The following is a 24,047-nucleotide window of genomic DNA, read 5'->3' as shown; positions in this document are numbered from 1 at the left end:
GCACTCTCCGCCAATTGTCAAGAGGCCAATCTCTATACTTCTTGGCAAAAAGAAGCCTCCTCTTCCTCTGCCGATCATTTATGAGGGGCTTCTTCCGCGGCTGATAACACCGGTAGTTAAGGTCACAGTGGAAAGCATTGTACGGAGAGACCTTGTCCTTGTGTCCTGTCGCATGTCTGGTCAGCAGGGAGAGAGAGAGAGAGAGAGAGAGAGAGAGAGTGGGGTGCTTCCCGCGACACTTCACAACCACGAAAAATGCGCAGTATTTTCGGCTGTCATAACTTTTTAATTATTATTAGGAGAGAAGTTTTATCACACCACCATATATACTAGATGATTATAAATTTATTACAAAGACAGCTCAAGGGCACAAAAAAAGGAAAGATTAATATAAAAAAAACCTCAACTCTCTGCGACTAGATGATTCATAGTCTGGATTCTTGCTGTGTGAATATTGTTTAAATCCATCATCTTCTACAGTTGAGAGTGGCTGCAAATCTTTAGCTATCATTCTCATGGGAAGATGGTCAAGTCTTTTTTGTGCGCCTGTGCTCTGTTCTAAAGTAAGGGCACAACCTCTTCCTTCCAATCAAAATGACCTCCGTGCTGATATGTTCACCGCCAGCAGGTCCGATTCCTATTCTTGGTGGGAGGGTTTGAACGTCCTGGGCATAATATTTTAGTCGCAAATGGAACTCGAGTGAAAGCAACATGGAAAATAGCCTGGTATTATGACGGAAAATTCTTAACAGTGAATTTGAGTGAAAGCAACATGGAAAATAGCCTGGTATTATGATGGAAAATTATTGACAGTGAATTTGAGTGAAAGCAACATGGAAAATAGCCTGGTATTATGATGGAAAATTATTGACAGTGAATTTGAGTGAAAGCAACATGGAAAATAGCCTGGTATTATGACGGAAAATTATTAACAGTGAATTTGAGTGAAAGCAACATGGAAAATAGCCTGGTTTTATGATGGAAAATTCTTAACAGTGAATTTGAGTGAAAGCAACATGGAAAATAGCCTGGTATTATGACGGAAAATTCTTAACAGTGAATTTGAGTGAAAGCAACATGGAAAATAGCCTGGTATTATGAGGGAAAATTATTGACAGTGAATTTGAGCGAAAGCAACATGGAAAATAGCCTGGTATTATGAGGGAAAATTATTGACAGTGAATTTGAGCGAAAGCAACATGGAAAATAGCCTGGTATTATGAGGGAAAATTCTTGACAGTGAATTTGAGCGAAAGCAACATGGAAAATAGCCTGGTATTTTGACGGAAAATTCTTGACAGTGAATTTGAGTGAAAGCAACATGGAAAATAGCCTGGTATTATGATGGAAAATTATTGACAGTGAATTTGAGTGAAAGCAACATGGAAAATAGCCTGGTTTTATGATGGAAAATTATTGACAGTGAATTTGAGGGAAACCAACATGGAAAATAAATTCTTGACAGTGAATTTGAGTGAAAGCAACATGGAAAAGAGCCTGGTATTATGAGGGAAAATTATTAACAGTGAATTTGAGCGAAAGCAACATGGAAAATAGCCTGGTATTTTGACGGAAAATTCTTGACAGTGAATTTGAGTGAAAGCAACATGGAAAATAGCCTGGTATTTTGACGGAAAATTCTTGACAGTGAATTTGAGTGAAGGCAATGTGGAAAATAGCCTGGTATTATGACGGAAAATTATTGACAGTGAATTTGAGCGAAAGCAACATGGAAAATAGCCTGGTATTATGAGGGAAAATTATTGACAGTGAATTTGAGCGAAAGCAACATGGAAAATAGCCTGGTATTATGAGGGAAAATTATTGACAGTGAATTTGAGCGAAACCAGCGTGGAAAATAGCCTGGTACAGCAGCAAGATCCGTAACATCCCTTCACAGTTGTCCGTATTCCTTCCTTTCCATGTAAAATCTATTACGTATTCTAGAAAAAAAATTATACAGTCATCCCTCAAATAGTACGGTTTTCAATAGTTCGGTTTCAGTTTTAAATGGATTGTCACAAGATCTTTTTAGGATTCTTAAACTTCCTGCTCATCGGGAAATTAAAAAATCCTAAAAAGTCTTCTGTGATGCATAACATATCCTTTATTTAACAGTATAGTTGTCCCTCAAATAGTACGGTTTTATGTGGATTTTCAGAGAACTATTGAAAACCGTAACATATCCTTTATTTAACAGTATAGTTGTCCCTCAAATAGTACGGTTTTATGTGGATTTTCAGAGAACTATTGAAAACCGTACTATTTGAGGGATGACTGTGCTGTTAAATAAAGGATATTTTAAGCACCAGTCATGCTTCCTTGTGTACTAGAAGGTTGATGAGCAAGTACATTGTAAGAGAGGTCTTGGGTGCACGGCGTGACATCCCTGTACGTCATTGCTGCTGCGGATTGACTTCATAAACACTCCATCCATGCCTCGCTGGGCCATCACTGAGTCAATCCCTCGTGTAGGCAGCCAGGTCCTTCAGTGATAGACATAAGATACTCAGTTTATTCCAAGCTGTCAACTGTACACCAACCTCCCCTATAGAAGTCTTGTCAACTGTACCCTTGACGCACAGAATCGCCCTCAAATGCTGCCCTTCCAAGCTGTCAAGTGTACAACAACCTTCCCTATAGAAGTCTTGTCAACTGTACCCTTGACGCACAGAACCACCCTTGAATGCTGCCCTTCCAAGCTGTCAAGTGTACACCAACCTTTCCTATAGAAGTCTTGTCAACTGTACAGGAACCACCCACTACCCTTGACACACAGAACCACCCTCAAATGCGGCCCTTCCAAGCTGTCAAGTGTACAGAACCTCCCCTATAGAAGTCTTGTCAAGTCTCTTCTCAATGCAGCACACCAATACCACATGGGAAACACTCCACTATCCACCACAGAGGCAGAGAAAGACCTGGGAGTGTATGTTACCAGGCTACCAGTGAAGGGATATCCAGCACACCAATACCACATGGGAAACACTCCACTATCCACCACAGAGGCAGAGAAAGACCTGGTGTATGTTACCAGGCTACCAGTGAAGGGATATCCAGCACACCAATACCACATGGGAAACACTCCACTATCCACCACAGAGGCAGAGAAAGACCTGGGAGTGTATGTTACCAGGCTACCAGTGAAGGGATATCCAGCACACCAATACCACATGGGAAACACTCCACTATCCACCACAGAGGCAGAGAAAGACCTGGGAGTGTATGTTACCAGGCTACCAGTGAAGGGATATCCAGCACACCAATACCACATGGGAAACACTCCACTATCCACCACAGAGGCAGAGAAAGACCTGGGAGTGTATGTTACCAGGCTACCAGTGAAGGGATATCCAGCACACCAGTACCACATGGGAAACACTTCACTATCCACCACAGAGGCAGAGAAAGACCTGGGAGTGTGTGTTACCAGGCTACCAGTGAAGGGATATCCAGCACACCAATACCACATGGGAAACACTCCACTATCCACCACAGAGGCAGAGAAAGACCTGGGAGTGTATGTTACCAGGCTACCAGTGAAGGGATATCCAGCACACCAATACCACATGGGAAACACTCCACTATCCACCACAGAGGCAGAGAAAGACCTGGGAGTGTATGTTACCAGGCTACCAGTGAAGGGATATCCAGCACACCAATACCACATGGGAAACACTCCACTATCCACCACAGAGGCAGAGAAAGACCTGGGAGTGTATGTTACCAGGCTACCAGTGAAGGGATATCCAGCACACCAATACCACATGGGAAACACTCCACTATCCACCACAGAGGCAGAGAAAGACCTGGGAGTGTATGTTACCAGGCTACCAGTGAAGGGATATCCAGCACACCAGTACCACATGGGAAACACTTCACTATCCACCACAGAGGCAGAGAAAGACCTGGGAGTGTGTGTTACCAGGCTACCAGTGAAGGGATATCCAGCACACCAATACCACATGGGAAACACTCCACTATCCACCACAGAGGCAGAGAAAGACCTGGGAGTGTATGTTACCAGGCTACCAGTGAAGGGATATCCAGCACACCAATACCACATGGGAAACACTCCACTATCCACCACAGAGGCAGAGAAAGACCTGGGAGTGTATGTTACCAGGCTACCAGTGAGGGCGAAATCCGTGGCAATCGCAGCGGATGGGTCAAGACACACTCCCTATGGCACTTTGGGCAACAGCGAGGTGTTTAAAAAGGTCCGTGGCGGCTGCATCGTTCTCCTGGAAGTCACGAATCGTATCTGAGAACCTCGGAGAACTGACATTTTTAATTCTAACCGATGACCAAGTGTCCGTTGCCATTGGTCGAGGTGTCCCTTCCTTCGTTCAACAGCCTTCCTTCAGCCTCGATCACTGCCCTCCAAGCCCTCAACTATATACCAGCATCCCTGCAGAATTGTAACTGATCCCTGAGTGTCTTGCTGTTTGTCGAGGTGTCCCTTCCTCAGTTCAACAGCCTTCCTTCAGCCTTGGACACTCCCCTCCAAGCCCTCACTAGTACAATAGCCTCCCCGCAGAAGTCGGACAAACTCTACAGGGCGTCCAATGCCTCTCAAACACTCGTATTGAAGTTAACGGCAAATTTATACGTGTAGGCATATCACCACATACCTTGACCTCCATGCAGCTGTCGAAGCCCTCACATGCACAACAACCTCCCTGCAGAATTTGGACACACTCAACAGGACCGGAGTCTTCCGTAACGCCGTGCCATTTGCAAACAAGTCAGCCTGGCGGACGATAAGTTATATTTTTAACCAAACAAGTTTCGGTATAAAAATATAACTTGTCCGCCAGTGTGGGTTTTTATTTATACATCAAGAAATCACGTTAGGGTAGGCGGTGGCTGAGTGGTAGCGTGCTGGGCCCACATTCACCGCGTGACGGACGACGCGGGTTCGAATCCCCACGCTACCACCTGGGATTTTTCAGTCACCGCCGAGTGGCTTAAGACTACCCACATGCTGTCCTGAAGACCACCCATCAACCCGGACAAAGAGAGAGGAAGAATGAGGGAAAGGAAGAGGAGAAGGAGGAGGAGGAGGAGGAGGAAGAACTCTCCAGTTGAATCAAGAATGACCTCCCAAAACTACCCCCATGCTGTCCTGAAGACCACCCATCAACCCGGACTCTAGAGGAAACCGTCCAAGTGAATCAAGGAGGAGTTCCGGGGGGCAGCATGAGCCAGGAGAAGATGGCGCCACTATAAACACCTGCCTGCTACATGACGGGCTGGGGCGACTACCATCCATGCCCCTCAAGCGAGCCTACCCGCGCAACAGGCGTAGACGTAAAAAAAAAAAAAAAAACGATTAGCCGCTCAAACAAGCCAACCGTTGTCGTAGTGTTAGTCTGTTGGTTACGTGTGGGTGCAGTGTCCGCCCCGCCTCTCCCGACAGCATAGTTTTGGTTCAATGGATCATGCCGTGAGCGCTCCTTCAGTGAACTCTTTCAAACATAGATACGACGCGCACACGATAGATTACAGTGTGGGCGGGTAACAAGGTCTGGTTAGCTCATTAGGAAACCCGTGAAGCCTATTGGCGTGTATTTACCTAGTTGTGAAATACAGGAAAAGTGCCGTACTTGGAGACTAGTTCCCCGATATGCGTCTCCTGCTCACACCATTCTCCATCACGCTACGCTTCTCTGTACTGAATGTCCTTTCCCATTTGTGTGAGCGTTCGCTTACTCTATCGAGGTCTTGGCTCAGGGCTACGCAGTCTTCATGAGCCACCCGCGTCATTCTGTGTTCTCCGTGCAAGTGGGTCTTCATCTCCGGGAATACAGGGCTCTTGGAAACACTGCATGAGGTCAACATGTGGCTTCTCCTCCATTCGCTTACTCTATCGAGGTCTTGGGTCAGGGCTACACAGGTTCCATTAGCCACCCGTCTCATTATTTTAGCATCATCAGCAACATTTTCATATACCTTGTCACCCCTTCTGTCATGTCATTAATATAAGTTACAAGCATAATCTGAGCCAACACCGATCCTTGGGGGACTCCACTCGTCACTTCCATCCAGCTTGATTCATTATTCCTGATTGCTGTTCTCATTTCTCTCCGTCAAATAGTCCATAATCCAGTCCTATATTGAACCACCCAGACCTCCAACATGTTTAGTTTCCATATTAATTGCTTGTGTGGTACTTTATCAAACGCATTCTTTAAGTACAGATACACACCATCTGCCCAACCGTGTGTGTGTGTGTGTGTGTGTGTGTGTGTACTAGTAAAAACTGTGTGTGTGTGTGTGTGTGTGTGTGTGTGTGTACTAGTAAAAACTGTGTGTGTGTGTGTGTGTGTGTGTGTGTGTACTAGTAAAAACTGTGTGTGTGTGTGTGTGTGTGTGTGTGTGTGTGTGTGTGTGTATACTAGTAAAAACTGTGTGTGTGTGTGTGTGTGTGTGCTCCTAATAACTCTGTGTGTGCGTGTGTGTGACTTAACCTAACCTAACTTTAACCTAACCTAACCTTACCTAACTTAACCTAACTTAACCTTACCTAACTTAACCTAACCTAACCTTACTTAACCTAACCTTACCTAACCTAACCTAACCTTACCTTACCTAACCTAACCTTACCTAACCTAACCTTACCTTACCTTACCTAACCTTACCTAACGTAACCTTACCTAACCTAACCTTACCTAACCTAACCTAACCTAACCTTACCTTACTTAACCTAACCTAACCTTGATTATAGAAACAGTGAATTAGCAAGGTCGAATACATTAGTAACTTGTCTTATCAATGACTGAAGTAGTAGTAGTTGTAGTAGTAGTAGTAGTAGTAGTAGTAAGGGGCCCACATTTTTATTTTCCAGTGGGTGAGGTGGATCGAGTGGAAGGGAAGACCACCAGCACAAGTCCGCTTACCAGTCCACTCAACAGGAAACTGAAGCAGAGTGAGTAGACCATTTATCTATCTGTCTATCTATCTGTCTATTTATCTATCCATCTATTTGGCTATTTATCTATTTGTTTCTTTTTTCTTTTTTTTTTCATATTTTTCATGCAATTTTTTTTCTAACTTTCTTTTCTTCTTCTTCTTCTTCTTCCTCTTCCTCTTTTTTCCTCTTTTTCCTCTTCTTCTTCTTCCTCTTCCTCCTCTTCTTCCTCTTTTTCCTCCTTCCTCTTCTTCCTCTTTCTCCTTTCTTCTTCCTCTTCTTCCTCCTCCTCCTCTTCTTCCTCCTCCTCCTCTTCTTCCTCCTCCTCCTCCTCCTCTTCTTCCTCCTCCTCCTCTTCCTCCTCTTCCTCATTCCTCCTCCTTCACAGTTGAGTCGACATCTCTCTCTCTCTCTCTCTCTCTCTCTCTCTCTCTCTCTCTCTCTCTCTCTCTCTCTCTCTCTCTCTCTCTCTCTCTCTCTCTCTGCCCCGTTAATGTGTTCGTACGTTCGTTCCAGGTCGCCTTCCATTCGCCCCGCTCGACCCCAAGCCCCTAAGGACCCCGGACCCCCCAAGCCCCGCCAGCCCCTCCCCCGACACCCACAAGAGGAAGAAGAGAAGGATATCGGAGTCCCCCGCCACGCCCCGCACCCCTGCCCCGCAAGCCTCTCCGCGGGCCCCTGGGGGAGAGACCGGAGAGAAGAGGAAGAGGGGAAGGCCTAAGGGATCGAAGGGGAAGAGGAAGAGGTGAGGAGGAGGAGAGAATGAGTGTGACTTGCAAGCGTGTCTGTGTGTGTGTGTGTGTGTGTACCTAGTTGTAGTTGTGTGCGTGTGTGTGTGTGTGTGTATTTACCTAGTTGTAGTTGTGTGCGTGTGTGTGTGTGTGTGTGCGTGTGCGTGTGTGTCAAATGTCTCGGTATCGGAAAACTTTAAAGGAAAAAGTATTGAATATCGAAGGACCAGAATCAACGCTTCTTTGAAACTTAAAACGAAGGATATTTTGCCTTATTATAAATTTTAAAGCATAGAATCTCGGTGTTTTTTAAAATGACCATTATTTAAACTCATATCTCAATGCAGAGGACTGTCTTTACCCTGTTCGAATTTTATATCAATGCAAGTTTTAATTTTACCGTCAACTTTTTAAATTTGAAAGTCTTTTTAATTTGAAAGTCATTTTTTTAATATGAAAGTCAAGTATTTTAATTTGAAAGTCTTTTTAATTTGAAGGTCATTTTTTTAATATGAAAGTCAAGTATTTTAATTTGAAAGTCTTTTTAATTTGAAGGTCATTTTTTTAATATGAAAGTCAAGTATTTTAATTTGAAAGTCTTTTTAATTTGAATGTCATTTTTTTAATATGAAAGTCAAGTATTTTAATTTGAAAGTCAACTTTTTTTAATTTGAAAGTCTTTTTAATTTGAAGGTCATTTTTTTAATATGAAAGTCAAGTATTTTAATTTGAAAGTCAACTTTTTTTAAATTTGAAAGTCTTTTTAATTTGAAGGTCATTTTTTTAATATGAAAGTCAAGTATTTTAATTTGAAAGTCAACTTATATTTTGCATAATCCTGTAGGCTTATCCAAACACCCCTACATTTTGCATAATCCTGTAGGCTTATCCAAACCCTTATATTTTGCATCATCCTGTAGGCTTATCCAAACACCCCTACATTTTGCATAATCCTGTAGGCTTATCCAAACACCCCTACATTTTGCATTATCATGTAGGCTTATCCAAACACCCCTACATTTTGCATAATCCTGTAGGCTTATCCAAACACCCCTACATTTTGCATAATCCTGTAGGCTTATCCAAACACCCCTACATTTTGCATCATCCTGTAGGCTTATCCAAACACCCCTACATTTTGCATTATCCTGTAGGCTTATCCAAACACCCTTATATTTTGCATCATCCTGTAGGCTTATCCAAACACCCTTATATTTTGCATCATCCTGTAGGCTTATCCAAACACCCTTATATTTTGCATCATCCTGTAGGCTTATCCAAATGCCCTTATATTTTGCATTATCCTGTAGGCTTATCCAAACACCCCTACATTTTGCATAATCCTGTAGGCTTATCCAAACACCCCTACATTTTGCATAATCCTGTAGGCTTATCCAAACACCCCTACATTTTCCATAATCCTGTAGGCTTATCCAAATAGCTCAGGTGCTTTTCTGGGGATAGTTTGTCTTCGATCGTCATTTCCAAATCCTTTTCTTCATGTACGACTTTCAAGTCTTCTCCAAACCTGTACATTTTCTTCAGTCTTTTTAAACTTTTCCCTAAATTCCATAACGTGACTTTTGTGTGCATTAAATTCCATCTCCCGTAACTGTGTCTCTCTGTACGCTCTATCCAGGTCTTTTTTGGGATTCTTCACAGTCTTTCGAACTTTGCATTGTCTCCAAAAAAGGCTCGTAACTTTGCATAGTCTCCAAAAAAGGCTCGTAACTTTGCATTGTCTCCAAAAAAGGCTCGTAACTTTGCACTGTCTCCAAAAAAGGCTCGTAACTTTGCATAGTCTCCAAAAAAGGCTCGTAACTTTGCATAGTCTCCAAAAAAGGCTCGTAACTTTGCATTGTCTCCAAAAAAGGCTCGTAACTTTGCATTGTCTCCAAAAAAAGGCTCGGGATACTGTCTCCAAAAAGGCTAAATTTTGCATCTGTAACTGTCTCCAAAAAAGGCTCGTAACTTTGCACTGTCTCCAAAAAAGGCTCGTAACTTTGCACTGTCTCCAAAAAAGGCTCGTAACTTTGCATAGTCTCCAAAAAAGGCTCGTAACTTTGCATTGTCTCCAAAAAAGGCTCGTAACTTTGCATTGTCTCCAAAAAAGGCTCGTAACTTTGCATTGTCTCCAAAAAAGGCTCGTAACTTTGCATTGTCTCCAAAAAAGGCTCGTAACTTTGCATTGTCTCAAAAAAAAACAAAAAAGGCATTGTCTCCAAAAAGGCTCAACTTTGCATTGTCTCAAAAAGGCTCGTAACTTGCAATTGTCTCCAAAAAGGCTCGTAACTTTGCATTGTCTCAAAAAAGGCCTTTAACTTTATCCAAAAAGGCTCAGAATTTTGAACATTGGTGCCTGAACTTGGAACTCCTCTCTCTACTCTCCTACAATTTGACTTCTCTTCTATAATTACTGTTCTCATTTCTCTTCCTGTTAAATAGTCCTTCATCCACTCCGTAACCTCCCCATTCCTCCTCTTCTTCCTCCTCATCCTCTTCCTTCTTCCTCTTCCTCTTCTTCTTCCTCTTCTTCCTCTTCCTCTTCTTCCTCTCCATTTCTGTAGTTTCCAGATTAACATTTTGTGCAGAACCTTGTCAAAAGCTTTTTTCGAGATATACACAATCAGTGCGTCTGTGTGTGTGTGCGTTTGTGTGTGTTTGTGTGTGCGTCTGTGTGTGTTTGTGTGCGCGTTTGTGTGTGTGTGCGTCTGTGTGTGTTTGTGTGTGTGTGCGTTTGTGTGTGTGTGTGTGTGTGGAGAGGATAAGGACAGCAATGATCCTCCTGAATTCAAATTGTATATATTTTTCACCTTTCTCCTCCTCCTCCTCCTCCTCCTCCTCCTTCCTCTTCCTTTCTTCTCTTCCTCCTCCTCCTCCTTCTCCTTCCTCTTGATTCTCCTCTCTTTCTGTCTTCTTAATCTTTTTCTTGTTTTTCTTCATTTTTCTTCATCTTCCTCCTCCTTCTTCCTCCTCTTCATCTTTTTCTTCTTTGTCTTCCTCCTCCTCCTCCTCCTCCTCCTTCCTCTTGATTCTCCTCTCTTCCTCTCTTCTTAATCTTTTTCTTGTTTTTCTTCATTTTTCTTCATCTTCCTCCTCCTTCTTCCTCCTCCTCTTCATCTTTTTCTTCTTTGTCTTCCTCCTCCTTCCTCTTGATTCTCCTCTCTTCCTCTCTTCTTAATCTTTTTCTTGTTTTTCTTCATTTTTCTTCATCTTCCTCCTTCTTCCTCCTCCCCTTCATCTTTGTCTTCCTCCTCCTCCTCCTCTAACCACTTTCTCTCCTCTCTCCACAGTCTTCCCTCCACCCCCAGCGGAGCGGAAGGGGAGGAAACTGAGGAAGACAACCCTCCCTCTGCGAAGAAAAGGCCCTCAGAGAAGACAAGGAAGCTTCTCTCCGCCTTCCTCCCCTCCTCCCCCTCCTCCTCCTCTTCCTCCTCCTCCTCCTCCCCCTCCATGGACAAAAAAGGGAAGGAAAATGTAAAGAATGGAGGAAGGAAGAAAAAGGAGGAGGAGAAGAAAATGAAGAAAGAGGAGGAGGAGGAGGAGAGGAAGAAGATGAAGATGCTGAAGGAAGAAGAGGAGGAGGAGGAGGAGAAGAAGAGTGAAGACTGCAGTGCCATAGAGGAAGAAAAGGAAGAGGAGGAGGAGGAGGAGGAAGAAAAGGAAGAAAAATCTATTGCCGGGAGGAAGAGGAAGACAAAATTGGAAGACAAGGTAGTGGGAGGGAAGAAGACTCGCTTGGAGGAGGAGGAGGAGGAAAAGAAGACAAAGAAGAAAATACAAGAAACTAAGAAAGAGGAGAAGGAAGACAAGGGGAAGAGAGGAGGGAAGAAGGGAAGACAAGAGAAGAAGAAACAGGAGGAGGAGGAGGAGGAAGAGGAAGACATTGATAAGAAGACTAAGGAAGAAAAAGAAGACAAGAAGGAAGAAAAGAAAGGGAAAGGAAAGGAAGAAAAAGTGGAGGAAGACAAGGAAGAAAAAGTGGAGGAAGACAAGGAAGAAAAAGTGGAGGAAGACAAGGAAGAAAAAGTGGAGGAAGACAAGGAAGAAAAAGTGGAGGAAGACAAGGAAGAGAAAGTGGAGGAAGACAAGGAAGAAAAAGTGGAAGGAGAGGAAGAAAATGAGGAAAAAGTGGAGGAAGAAAAGGAAGACAAGGAAGAAAATGAAGAAAAAGTGGAGGAAGAAGAGGAAGAAGACAAGGAAGAAAATGAAGAAAAAGTGGGAAAAAGCAAAGAAGACAAGGAAGAAAAAGTGGAAGACAAGGAAGAAAAAGTGGAAGACAAGGAAGAAAAAGCAGAAGAAAAAGACAAAAAATCAAAAGAAAACAAAGATGAAGACAAATTGAAGGAAGGAAAAACGTCCGAAGAAGAAAAAGTCCACAAAACAAAGGAAGAAAAAGAAGAAAAAGTTAAAGAAGACAACAAGAGGCTCAGAACCCCATCAGCCAACAAGATCACAAGCTACTTTGGGGCCTTCAAGCGAACGCCGGGTGAAGACAGGAAGAAGACAACTGAAGACAAGGTGAAGACAAGCGAAGACAAGAAGACAAACCATGACAAAATTAAGAAAAACGAAGCAAAAACGAAAACGAGCGAAGACAGGAAGACGACGACTGAAGACAAGGTGAAGACAAGCGAAGACAAGAAGACAAATGAAGACAAAATTAAGAAAGACGAAGAAAAAGTGAAAACGAGCGAAGGAAAAACAAAAACAAGTGAAGACAGGAAGAAGACAACTGAAGACAAAGTGAAGACAAGCGAAGACAAGAAGACAAATGAAGACAAAACAAAAACTAGCGAAGAAAAAACAAAAACAAGCGAAGAAAAGATGAAGACAAGTGAAGAAAAGAAGAAAATTGAGGAGGAAGAAGAAGAGAAAAAGGAGGAAGAGGAGGAGGAGGAGGAAGACAACAGTGAAGAAGATGATGACGATGATGACAAAATGGAGGAGGATGAAGACAATGAAGAAAAAAAATCCACAGAAGAAGAAGAGGAGGAAGAGGAGGAGGAAAAGAAGGAAGGAGGAGGAGGAGGAGAGGAAGAAAAGAAGGAAGAAAAAGAAGACAAGAAGACAAATCTACTTTCCAATGTCCACAAACCGAAGAAATTGACCCCAAAGCAATTAGAGAAAGAGAGAGAGAGAGAAGAGAAGAGGAAGGAGAGGGAGGAGAAGAGGAAGGAGAGGGAGAGGAAGAGAATGGAGGAACAGGCGGAGAAGGAGAGGAAGAGGAAGGAGAAGAAGGAAGAGAAGGAGAAGCAGAAGGAGGATTTGAGGAAGAGGAAACAGCAGGAGATTGAGTAAGTTGATGATTATTATTATTATTATTATTATTATTATTATTATTATTATTAGTCAAGCCTCGGAACTTATTCAATCCTCTCGGCCATTCAAGTTCGGAAGCGATATTTCCCGTATGGTCGCTCAGAATTGATGGGGAGTTGATTTATCCGTTCCAATCCACCGCCAAGTTCGGAAGTGATATTTCCTGTCCGGTCGCTCAGAATTGACGGAGTTGATTCATCCGTTCCAATCCACGGCCAAGTTCGGAAGCGATATTTCCTGTCCGGTCGCTCAGAATTGATGGGAAGTTGATTCATCCGTTGCAATCCACTCCTGTCCGGTCGCTCAGAATTGATGGGGAGTCTATTCATCCGTTGCAATCCACAGCCAAGTTCGGAAGCGATATTTCCCGCACAGTCGCTCAGAATTGATGGGGAGTCTATTCATCCGTTCCAATCCACGCTTTTTCCCGTGTGGTCGTTAAGAATTGACGTGGAGTTGATTCATCCGTTCCCAGAGTCCGCCAAATCATCCTCATTTCATCCGTGTTCACTCTTCTCCCACAGCGCGAAGAAGCAGAAGAAGGAGGAGGAACAGCAGAAGAGGGAGGAGGAGAGGAGGCAGAAGGAGGAAGGCAGAAAGCAGAAGGAGGAGGAGAAGAAGAACAAGGAGAACAAGTTGAAGGATAAATTTGCCTCCTTCTTCGTGGCAAAGAAGAGGGAGGTGGAGGAGGCGGAAGAGGAGGAGGAGGGGATCTTCAAGCAATTCAGGGTAAGGAAGAGGAGGAGGAGGGAGGAGAGAGAGGAGGAGAAGGAGGAGGAAGGGAAGGAGAGAGAGAGAGAGAGAGGAGGAGGAGGAGGAGGAGGAGGAAGGGAAGGGAAGGGAAGGAAGGAGAGAGAGGAGGAGGAGGAGGAAAGGAAGGGAGAGAAGGAAAGGGAGGGAGGAAGAAAAGGGAGGATTTTGAGGGAGGAAAGAAGGAAAGGAAGGGAGGAAGGAAGGAAGGGAGAGAAATGGAAAGGGAGGGAAAGGAGAGAAGGAAGGAAGGAAGGAACAGAGAGAAATAGGCAGAGAAAATGGAGATAAAAAAAACCACAACAAAATCTTTAATAAACAAAACATTCAACCTGATCACCTTCCGTTCCTGCCGCACCCTATAGGTCAAAGAGGACATGCAACTGGCACCCCTCAACCGCGCGCACCTCACCCCAGCACAGCGGCAGCACCTCTCGGATATCCTGGCGGCATCTCCGAAGGCTAAGGGGTCAGGGGCGGCTACCTATCTTGACGCGCTGAGGTCGGGGGACTACCACGCAGCCTCCACGCCGCGCACCTGGCCCCCCACCACTGCTGCTGATGAGGATGAGGATGACGAGATTATGATTATCCGTGAGTGTGTGGGAGGGATGGGGTGGGGTGGGAAGGAAGGGGAGGGATGGGATGGAATGGGATGGGAAGGGAAAGGATGGGATGGGATGGGAAGGGATGGGAAGGGAAGAGAGAGACGGGATGGAAAGGAAGGGAGATAAAAAGGGAAAGGATGGGAAGGGAAGGGATGGGATGGGAAGGGATGGGATGGGAAGGGAGGATGGGAGAGGAGAGGGAAGGGATGGGAGGGAATGGAAGAGAAGGGAGAGGAAAGAAGGGAAGGGTGTGTGTGTGTGTGTGTGTGTTGCCCCTTGACCCAAATGTAATTCCTTCCATTTTTTCTCTCCCTTCCTCCCTTTCCTTCTCTCCCTTTTCTTCCCTTTCCTTCTCTTCCTTCCTTCCTTCCTTCCTTTCCTCCTCCTTCCTTTCTCCTTTCTCCTCCTTCCTTCCTTCCTTCCTTCTCGTCCTTCCCTTCCCTTCCCTTCCCTTTCCTTCCTTCCTTCCTTCCTTCTCGTCCTTTCCTTCCTTCCTTCCTTCCTTCCTACCTTTCCTCCCTTCCTTCCTTTCCTCCTCCTCCCTTTCCTTCCTTTCCTCCCTCCTCCCTCCCTTACCTAACTCACCCATCTCTCACCCCAAACAGAAGAGGAAGAGGACAAGGAGGAGGAAGTGGAATCCATACTATCCACCCCCGCCCCGGCAGCCACATCCGGGGCGGGGCGGCGGGGTGGGGTGGGGCGGGCCAAGCTGCTGGCCTTCTGTGAGAACCGTCGCCCCGCCTACTGGGGAACCTGGACCAAGCGGGGCGCCAGGGTGGGGCCCCGCCGACCCCTGGCTAAGGAGGTGGGTCTGGGGGGTGGGGGAGAGAGAGAGAGAGAGAGAGAGAGAGAGAGAGAGAGAGAGAGAGAGAGAGAGAGAGAGAGAGAGAGAGAGGCTGAGGGAGGGAGAGGGAGAGAGAGATGGGTGTCTTTGTGAGAGAGAGAGAGAGAGAGAGAGAGAGAGAGAGAGAGAGAGAGAGAGAGAGAGAGAGAGAGAGAGAGAGAGAGATCCTATTTCCTATTTATCCTTTTTTTTTTTTTTTTTTTCCTTCTTTTTCATCTTCCTTTCCCTTTCTTTTTCTCCTTCTCTTCCTTCCTTCTCCCTTCCTCTCTCTCTCTCTCTTTCCTTCCCTTATTTCTCTCCCTTCCTTCTCGTTTCCCTCCCTCCCTTCTCTTTCCTTCTCTTATTTCTCTCCCTTCCCTCTCTTTCCTTCGCTCATTTCCCTCCATTTTCTCCCTCTCCCTTCCCTTCCTTTCCCTCCCTCCCTTACCTTACCTTAACTTACCCATGTCACTCCCTAATCTAAACTAACCAAACATAATCTAACCTAATCTAACCAAACCTAACCTAACCTAATCTAACCTTACCTTACCTTACCTTACCAAAACCTGACCTTGCCTAATCAAACCTTACCTTACCATACCAAAACCTGACCTAACCAAACCTAATCTAACTTACCCAACCTTACCTAACCTAATCTAACCTTACCTAACACAACCTTACCTTACCTTACCTTACCTTACCTAATCTAACTTCCCCAACATTACCTTACCTAACCTTACCTAACCTAACCAAACCTAATCTAACCAAACCTAATCTAACCAAACCTAACCTAATCTAACCTAACCTTACCTAACCTAACCTTACCTAACCTAACCTTACCTAACCTAACCTAATCTAACCTAACCAAATCTAATCTAACCTAATCTAACTTAACCTAACCTTACCTAACCTAACCCAACCTAACCTAACCTTACCTTACCTTACCTTACCTTACCTAACCATGTCCCTTCCCTCCCCAGGACATCTTCGACTATGAATACGACAGCGACGATGATTGGGAGGAGGAGGAAGGCGGGGAGAGCCTCAGCGATTCCGAAGGGGAGGAAAAGGAGGAGAAGGAGGGGGAGGACCAGTATGAGGTAGACAATGACTTCTTCGTCCCTCACGGCTACCTCTCCGACGACGAGGGCAAGGAGGAGGAGGAGGAGGAAGGAGGAGGAGGAGGAGGAGGCATGGAGGTGGTGGAAGAAGGGGATGACAAGAAGGAGGTGGAGTTTGGATTGGTAAGTGTGTGTGTGTGTGTGTGTGTGTGTGTGTGTGTGTGTGTACGTAATTGTGTGTGTGTGTGTGTGTGTGTGTGTACGTAACTGAGTGTGTACATTATTGTGTGTATGTGTGTGTGTGTTTAACTAAGTGTGTGTACATAACTGAGTGTGTACGTAATTGTGTGTGTGTGTACGTTATTGTGTGTGTGTTGTGTGTATGTAACTGTGTATGTATGTAATTGTGTGTGTGTGTGTATGTAATTCTGTGTGTGTGTGTGTGTTTACTTAATTCTTTGTGTGTGTTTGTGTACGTAATTGTGTGTGTGTGCGTATGTAACTGTACGTAATTGTGTGTGTGCGTATTTCTGTGTGTCTGGGTGTGTGTGTAATTTTTTGGTGTGTACATAATTGTGTGTGTGTGTGTGTGTGTGTGTGTGTGTGTGTGTACATGTGTTTGTGTATGTAATTTTGTGTGTGTATGTAATTCTGTGTGTGTGTGTGTGTGTGTATGTAATTCTGTGTGTGTGTGTGTGTGTGTTTGAAATTTCTTATACTTATTTTTTTTTTTAAGATGAGAAATTTGTTGAAAGGAAAATGTTGCAAACTAATATTTTTCTTCCTCTTCCTCCTCTTCCTCCTCCTCCTCTTCCCAGGGCGAGGAGAAGAACAAGGAGAAATTGAAGTTGAAACAGGCGGAGTTTGAGGAGGAGATGAAGGAGAAGACTCGGGAGCTCAAGCCGCGGGTCATTGGCTGTCTCTGGCTGGGCGACCACACCACTAACCACGGTAAGGAAGGGAAGGGAAGGGGGAGAGGAGAGGGGAGGGAAGGGAAGGGAGGAAGGAAAGGGAGGAAGGGAGAGAGAGAAAAGGAGAGGTAGGGAGAGGAAAGGGAAGGGATAGGGAGGGAAAGAAGAGGAAAGGAAGGGAAGGGAAGGGATAGGGAGGGAAAGAAGAGGAAGGGAAGGGAAAGGAGAGAGAGAGAGAGAGAGAGAGAGAGAGAGAGAGAGAGAGAGAGAGAGATTACTGCATCAAAACTAATCAATATATTTTTTTTTTCTTTTCCTTTTTCCTTCCCTTTTCCCTTCCCATCCCTTCCCTTCCCTTCCCTCACCTTCCCTTCCCTCACCTTCCCTTCCCTTCCCTTCCCATACCTTCCCTTCCCTCACCTTCCCTTCCCATACCTTCCCTTCCCTCACCTTCCCTTCCCATCTCTTCCCTTTCTTTCCCTTCCCTTTCTTTCCCTTTCCTTCCCTCACCTTCCCTTCCCTTACCTTCCCTTCCCTTCCTTCCCTTCCCTTCCCTTCCCCCCACAGCCTACAAGCAGCTCCTGAAGGTCCTCGGCCCCTACAAGGCAGTGCGTCTGTGCCCTTCGCAGCCTATCCCCACGCGCTGGAGTGAGGGGGTGGCCGCTGTGCCCCGCGGGGATGCGCCGGGGGAGGAGGAGACACCAGGCGGGGAGGAGAAGGTCACGGGGAGGAAGTTCTATAAGACTTTCCCCGAAGCAGGTAAGGGGAGGAATGGGTAGGAATAAGGGAAAGGAAGGGAGGATGTGGAATGGACAGAAAAGGAAGAGTGAGGAAAGGAGAAGGAAGAGGAGGAGGAGGGGGTAGGAAATGAAGAGGAGAGGGAGAGAAGAGATTTATCCATAGAGTTATATAGATGTTCAAACACTGCACTGCCTACTCTAAATGAGGTCTAACTAAACTACAAAACAATTACCGGAAAGGTACTGAAAATCCTCTACATGTGAAGGAACGGAACTTTTCGCACATAATGAAATGGGAAGGGAGGGTTAAGAATGGGTAGGAAAGGTGAGAGAAGGGGGTAGGAAATGGCAGGGAAGGGAGGAGAGGAGAGGGAGATTTATCCATAGATTTACATAGATGTTAAGAGGTTTTGAAGAGGACTAATGGTGATGCTGTCCTTCCTTCCAGCCGTTCCCTAACCTAACCTAACTAGTATACTAAACTAACCACAAACTCTACTATCCCACCCACTCATCCATCCGTCCTTCCAGCCGTTCCCTAACCTAACCTAACTAGTATACTAAACTAACCACAAACTCTACTATCCCACCCACTCATCCATCCGTCCTTCCAGCCGTTCCCTAACCTAACCTAACTAGTATACTAAACTAACCACAAACTCTACTATCCCACCCACTCATCCATCCGTCCTTCCAGCCGTTCCCTAACCTAACCTAACTAGTATACTAAACTAACCACAAACTCTACTATCCCACCCACTCATCCATCCTTCCTTCCAGCCGTTCCCTAACCTAACCTAACTAGTATACTAAACTAACCACAAACTCTACTATCCCACCCACTCATCCATCCGTCCTTCCAGCCGTGCCCTCCCTCATCCGGCTGCTACACGGAAATCGTCACACCAAGATGTTCCTGTCGGGGGAGTTCGTCAACTTCTGGAAGCGGAAGGCGGAGGAGGAGGCCGCTGCCGCTGCTGGGGATGGGGAGGCTAGGAGTGGAGGTGAGGGGTGGTAGTAATAGTAGTAGTAGTAGTAGTGAGTGAGGTTGTGTGTGGATAGAATGGGAATGAGGCAAAAAGGTTGTGTGTTTACCCTCTTGAGTTTCGTGATCCTCGAGTTTAGCGCTTCGTCCTAAATTCTTACCATCACGTATACCTAACCAGGAGCGAGTTGTTGGTTGTCCTTATGAATGGAAAACGGTTGTGGGTACGAGCGTGGGTACCTCACGGCTGCATGTAAACAAACATGTCGGCAGTGGCTGATTAGTGAGGAGCAGTGGAGGATGGCCCACCAAGAGACTCGTAAAATGGACTGGCAGAGCAAACCAAAAACCAAAAATATTTTCATCAAGTCTTTGAAAATTGTAGATCTCCCGATGTTGTTTTCCTTTTCTTCTTCTTCTTCTTCTTTTGCCTGTAATGCTTGGCAGCGACGGTGAAAAGTAATCGTGAAAAATTTCAAAATGACATAGAAAAGCAAAACCAGGGAAAGAAAAGGACAAAAACACCCAAGTTCAGGGTGAAGCGTATAAGTGCGGACTGTTAAGTGACTATAAAGTGCCGCGTTCACAGTCGCTGTTTGTTTTGATCGTTACCAATGGCGGCGATCACTGCTTAGTATTTCACGTGAGACTGGCCGATGGGTACTAACGGCTGCAGACGAAGCGAGAGGTATTGAGAGTGTGTGGCAAGTGCGGGACTAGGCTAACCCCACAGCCACTACCCATCGGCCAGTTTCACGTGGAAATACTATACCAGCGATCGCCGCCATTGGTAACGATCAAAACAAACAAAATGACTGTGAAAGTGGCCCTCAGTGCGTGTTGTGAAGTATGAAGGTGTGAAGGAGGACCTAAGAACCGATACAAGGCGTTACAGGTCAAAAGAAGGAGGTCCACTATATTGGCTGAGAAATATCTCCCCGCTGAAATTAGTCATTCTGCTGTCCACCACACAGCATTAAAAGTGTTATTTTGCCTGGTTTAGTTGTAGTCTGTCCTCTTGTGGTCTTTGTGAGTGGTGAGGGAAATAAGGAAATGGTGAGCAAGTTGAACCTCTCTGTGAGCTATTTTGCCTGGTTTAGTTCTAGTCTGTCTGCTTGTGATCTTTGTGAGTGGTGAGGAAAATATGGAAACAGTAAGCAAGTTGAGCCTCTCTGTGAGCTATTTTGCAGCGGCAGTGGTTTACGTTCAATAGGCTTTGAAAAGTCAATCATGATATCAGTGATTTCATGATTTTTAACAAAGAGTTTTAACAGAATAGGTTTGTCCAACTGTCCCACGGGTGACCGCTAGCGACCGCCCTTACTTTAGCAGACGACACCACGTGGATCACAAGCGTGTATTCAGAACTGCCAGACAGGTGTGAGGCAGCCGCCTTCAACTGGGGCATAAAAACGATCTGTTCTTACTTCCCATTTTCTGCCTGTTAACCCTTACATTACGGTGATCGTTTATATAAGTGCACTGCCACACGCCCCACCCATACGGGGATCATATATATAATCACCACACTCTACGCTCCCTACGTTTCAAAAATACAGGCAGTTCTTGACTCAGAAGAATGGTGGAGACATCTGGCATACGTACACACACTCAATCGTCTCAGCGCGCCACAGATCATTTTCCACTTTTGTTCGGAATACATCTGTCATGTCTCGTGACGTGGCAAGCAGTTCCTCTGCTCTGGGCGGAAGTAGAGTGTGGGTGAATCAAAGTGACAGTGACTCTGATGACTGATATGGTGGTGACATTGACAGAGGGAGGGGCAAGTATAGGAGAGAGAGAGAGTGAGAGCGAGTGGGGTGCTTCCACATGAGACATCACGGCCACGAGAAAATGCGCAATATTTTTGGCTGTCATAACTTTTATATTATTATTAGGAGAGAAGCTTTATTCCAGCACCATATATACTACATGAATATACAATTATTGCAAAGAAGAAAGACACAATTTCCACCTCTTAAATGTCTAAACTTTCCCCGTGCACAACAAGGTACGTATTTTGAGATAACAAGGGAGGAAAGTTGAAAAAATTGTGACATTAAGGAAGTAAAGTCGGAAAAGTCGCTATTTTCCACGGGTCGGAACCAATAAGCGCTTTTACATGGATTTCAAGACCTTGAGTTTCGCGATCCTCGAGTTTAGCGCCAGACCTTTGGAATGAAGCAAGCGCGAAACTCGAGAGGGTACTGTATATATTTTGTGACTGTGTGTGTGTGTGTGTGTGTGTGTGTGTGTGTGTGTGTGTGTGTGTGTGTATAAAGGAAGGGAAGGAGATGGGAAAAAAAAATGTATAAAATAAATGAAAAATTTAAGAAAAGAGAAAAAAAAAGAAGAAATTTGGAGAAAGCAAAATAAAAACAAAGATGAAATTGAGGAAAAAAATTTAGAAAATGTGTGTAATTCACCTCCTGGTCTGCTGCGGGTCTTTCGAGACAGCCAGCCATTCCCCTACAGAAGAGCACAGAGCTCGTAGTACCGGTCTTTGGGTACGACCAAGGCATGTAGTACTGTGCGGTACGATTGTTTTATCGTAATTCGTACCAAAGAAAAAATACAGCACCATAAATTAGTACCGTACCAGTAAATCACACTCATACTGTACTGGTACACTAAAATGTCGTACTGTTATTTCGTACCATCCATACATAATGCCGATATGATAAACCATACACATATAGTACAGTATATACTACTATATTTCTATAACAGGTTAATGCATTCAGTATACTATGAATATAGGTAGGCGGTGGCTGAGTGGTAGCGTGCTGGGCCCACATTCGCCGCGTGATGGACGACGCGGGTTCGAATCCCCACGCTACCACCTGGGATTTTTCAGTCGCCGCCCACTAAACCAAACTTTCCTCTCCCCTCTCATCTCCCCCCAGGCTGGTATCACATCGCCAAACGGAAGGTGTTGAGCAAGATCCAGGAAATTGGACGATGGCGCCGGAACCCTGACGACGGGCCGCAGAAAGCAGTCATGATGTGGTGAGTGCTGACCCTGACCCCCCACCCCCACCCCCTGTTGACCTTTGACCTGACGTGACCCTAACACCCCCTCTGCCCTCTTGCGATTGACCTAGCCTAACCTAACCTTGTAGCCTGCTGTGTTTGACCCCACCCTTGCCTGACTCTCTCTCTCTCTCTCTCTCTCTCTCTCTCTCTCCTCTCCTCTCCTCTCCTCTCCTCTCCTCTCCTTCCCTTTCCTCCTTCCTTCCTTTCCTTCTATTTCTCTCTCTTCCATTCCTTTCCTTCCCTTTCCTTCTATTTCTCTCTCCTCCATTCCTCTCCCCTTTCCCTCTTCCACCCCTCCTCCTCCTCCTCTAACTCACCCCTCTCTCTCTCTCTTTCCACAGGCATGTCAGCAAAGAAATCCGCGACAAGTACGGGTGCAATGACCTCACTCTCCCTAACACTTGGACATACCTCAACACCCCCAAGGACCGCAGGGAGGAGGAGGATCACGCCCCGCACCCCCAGGCCCCGGACGACCCCGCCAAGACCCCCGCTAAGCCCCCCAAGCAGGCAAAACTCATACCGATTACGATGTTCGCTCGGAAAACACCGTCCGGGAAATTGAATCCAGGGGGGGTCAAGTCGCCCTCCGCTGCCCTCCCTGGGACTCCTGCTTCTAAGGGGTCTACTACTACTACTACTACACCTACTACTACCACTTCTACCACCTCTGCTACTACCGAGAAGGCCAGTAGTGTTAGTTGTACCGGAACCACTGACCCCTCAACTTCCACGGACGTTCCTCCTTCCGCTGGCAATCCCGACTCCCCGCCTACTGCTACCACAGCCTCTACTGCTTCTACTTCCGCTGCCACTCCGTCCCCATCTACCACGACCGCCAAGAGAAGAAAGGGCCAATTGTTCTCCCCGAAATCGTCTTCCAAAGCGCAGGTGTCCAGTTTTGTGTCGTTTTTCAAGAAGGGCGAGGAGAGGAAGGGTGACGCTGGGGGTGGTGGTGGGGGGGGTGAGGATGGTGGTAGTGATGCAGCTACTACTACTACTACTTCTACTTCTAATGGTCCAGAGTGTATTACTTTGGATGGTTAGAAGGAGAGGAAGGAAGGAAGGAAGGAAGGAAGAGAGGAAAGAAAGGAAGGAAAAATATATATCACAAAGAATGAAGGAGAGGAAGAAGGGAAAGAAAGGAAGGATTGAAGGAAAGGAAGGAAGAAAGGAGAGAAGTAAATAAATAACAGAAGAAGGAAAGGAAGAAGAAAGGAAGGAAGGAAAGACAGCAAGGGGAAGGAAGGAAGGAAGGAAAAAAAGATCGAAAGGAAGGAAGGAAAGGAAAAAGATCGAAGGAAAAAGAATGAAAATAATTAAACTAGAAACAATTAACAAGAAAAAAGAAAAAGAAGGAAGGAAAAAAAGATAGAAAGGAAGGAAGGAAAGGAAAGAGATCGAAGGAGAAAGAATGAAAATAATTAAACTAGAAACAATTAACAAGAAAAAAGAAAAAGAAAATAAATCAAACTTATATTCCTTCAATTTGCATTCACAAGTAAACTAATCTGACATGCATTATTATTATTATTATTATTATTATTATTATTATTATTATTATTATTATTATTATTATTATTATTATTATTACTGTATACCTGGTTCCTATTTACCTCATTTTGTAATTTGTGAATCCCAATTATACACTGCCAACCCCTATTATTATTTTTATTATTATTATTATTATTATCACAAAATCACAGAAATGGAAGGAAAAAGGAAGAAGGAAGGAAAAGAAAAAGCAGAATGGAGGAGGCAGAAAGGACAAACCAAACAAGTAAACAAAGAAAAATTATAGAAATAGCAAGATGGCACCACTGTAAACACTTGCCTGCGCCATGACGAGCTGGGGGCCGAATACCATCCAGGCCCCTCAAGGAAGCCTATCAGCTCTATAGACGGAGACGTAAGACTTGAGTAAATAAAATAAAGCAGAACGGAGAGAAGGAAATGAAGAAGAGATCGGTCGAAAGATTTTAGAAGAGAAAGAAAGGAAGAAAAATGGAAAGAATTGAAGTAGAGAGTGAAAAGGATTGATTGATTGTTTATTATTGCAACAAAATATGAAGTGACCTTAAACCCATATAACCTTATTTTGTAGGGAGGGCCTGAAGAGAAGAAAAAGGAATGTTAAGGAAAGAAAGGGAGGAGAAATTCGAAACAC

At 44.9% G+C, this 24,047-nt stretch overlaps 1 protein-coding gene across 1 annotated transcript in view; it reads left to right on the top strand.

The window, feature by feature from the left end:
* Positions 1–23,542, top strand: part of LOC126988477 (chromatin assembly factor 1 subunit A-like) — a 34,456-nt gene extending 10,914 nt beyond the window's left edge. Inside the window, exons 2-13 of the mRNA XM_050846606.1 lie at positions 6,851–6,931; positions 7,430–7,658; positions 10,938–12,941; positions 13,491–13,695; positions 14,082–14,310; positions 14,930–15,129; positions 16,128–16,391; positions 17,027–17,159; positions 17,687–17,878; positions 18,723–18,863; positions 21,751–21,853; positions 22,222–23,542. Of these exons, the coding sequence (XP_050702563.1) occupies positions 6,851–6,931; positions 7,430–7,658; positions 10,938–12,941; positions 13,491–13,695; positions 14,082–14,310; positions 14,930–15,129; positions 16,128–16,391; positions 17,027–17,159; positions 17,687–17,878; positions 18,723–18,863; positions 21,751–21,853; positions 22,222–22,927 (4,487 nt within the window). The 3' untranslated portion in view covers positions 22,928–23,542. The remainder of the gene's footprint in view (positions 1–6,850; positions 6,932–7,429; positions 7,659–10,937; positions 12,942–13,490; positions 13,696–14,081; positions 14,311–14,929; positions 15,130–16,127; positions 16,392–17,026; positions 17,160–17,686; positions 17,879–18,722; positions 18,864–21,750; positions 21,854–22,221) is intronic.
* Positions 23,543–24,047: the final 505 nt, after the last annotated feature.

The sequence above is a fragment of the Eriocheir sinensis genome, chromosome 69, assembly GCF_024679095.1.
Source record: "Eriocheir sinensis breed Jianghai 21 chromosome 69, ASM2467909v1, whole genome shotgun sequence".
In the NCBI taxonomy this organism is placed as follows: Eukaryota; Metazoa; Arthropoda; class Malacostraca; order Decapoda; family Varunidae; genus Eriocheir; species Eriocheir sinensis.
Note: the sequence above shows the minus strand (reverse complement) of the source record. Positions and strands in the feature narration are given on the sequence as shown.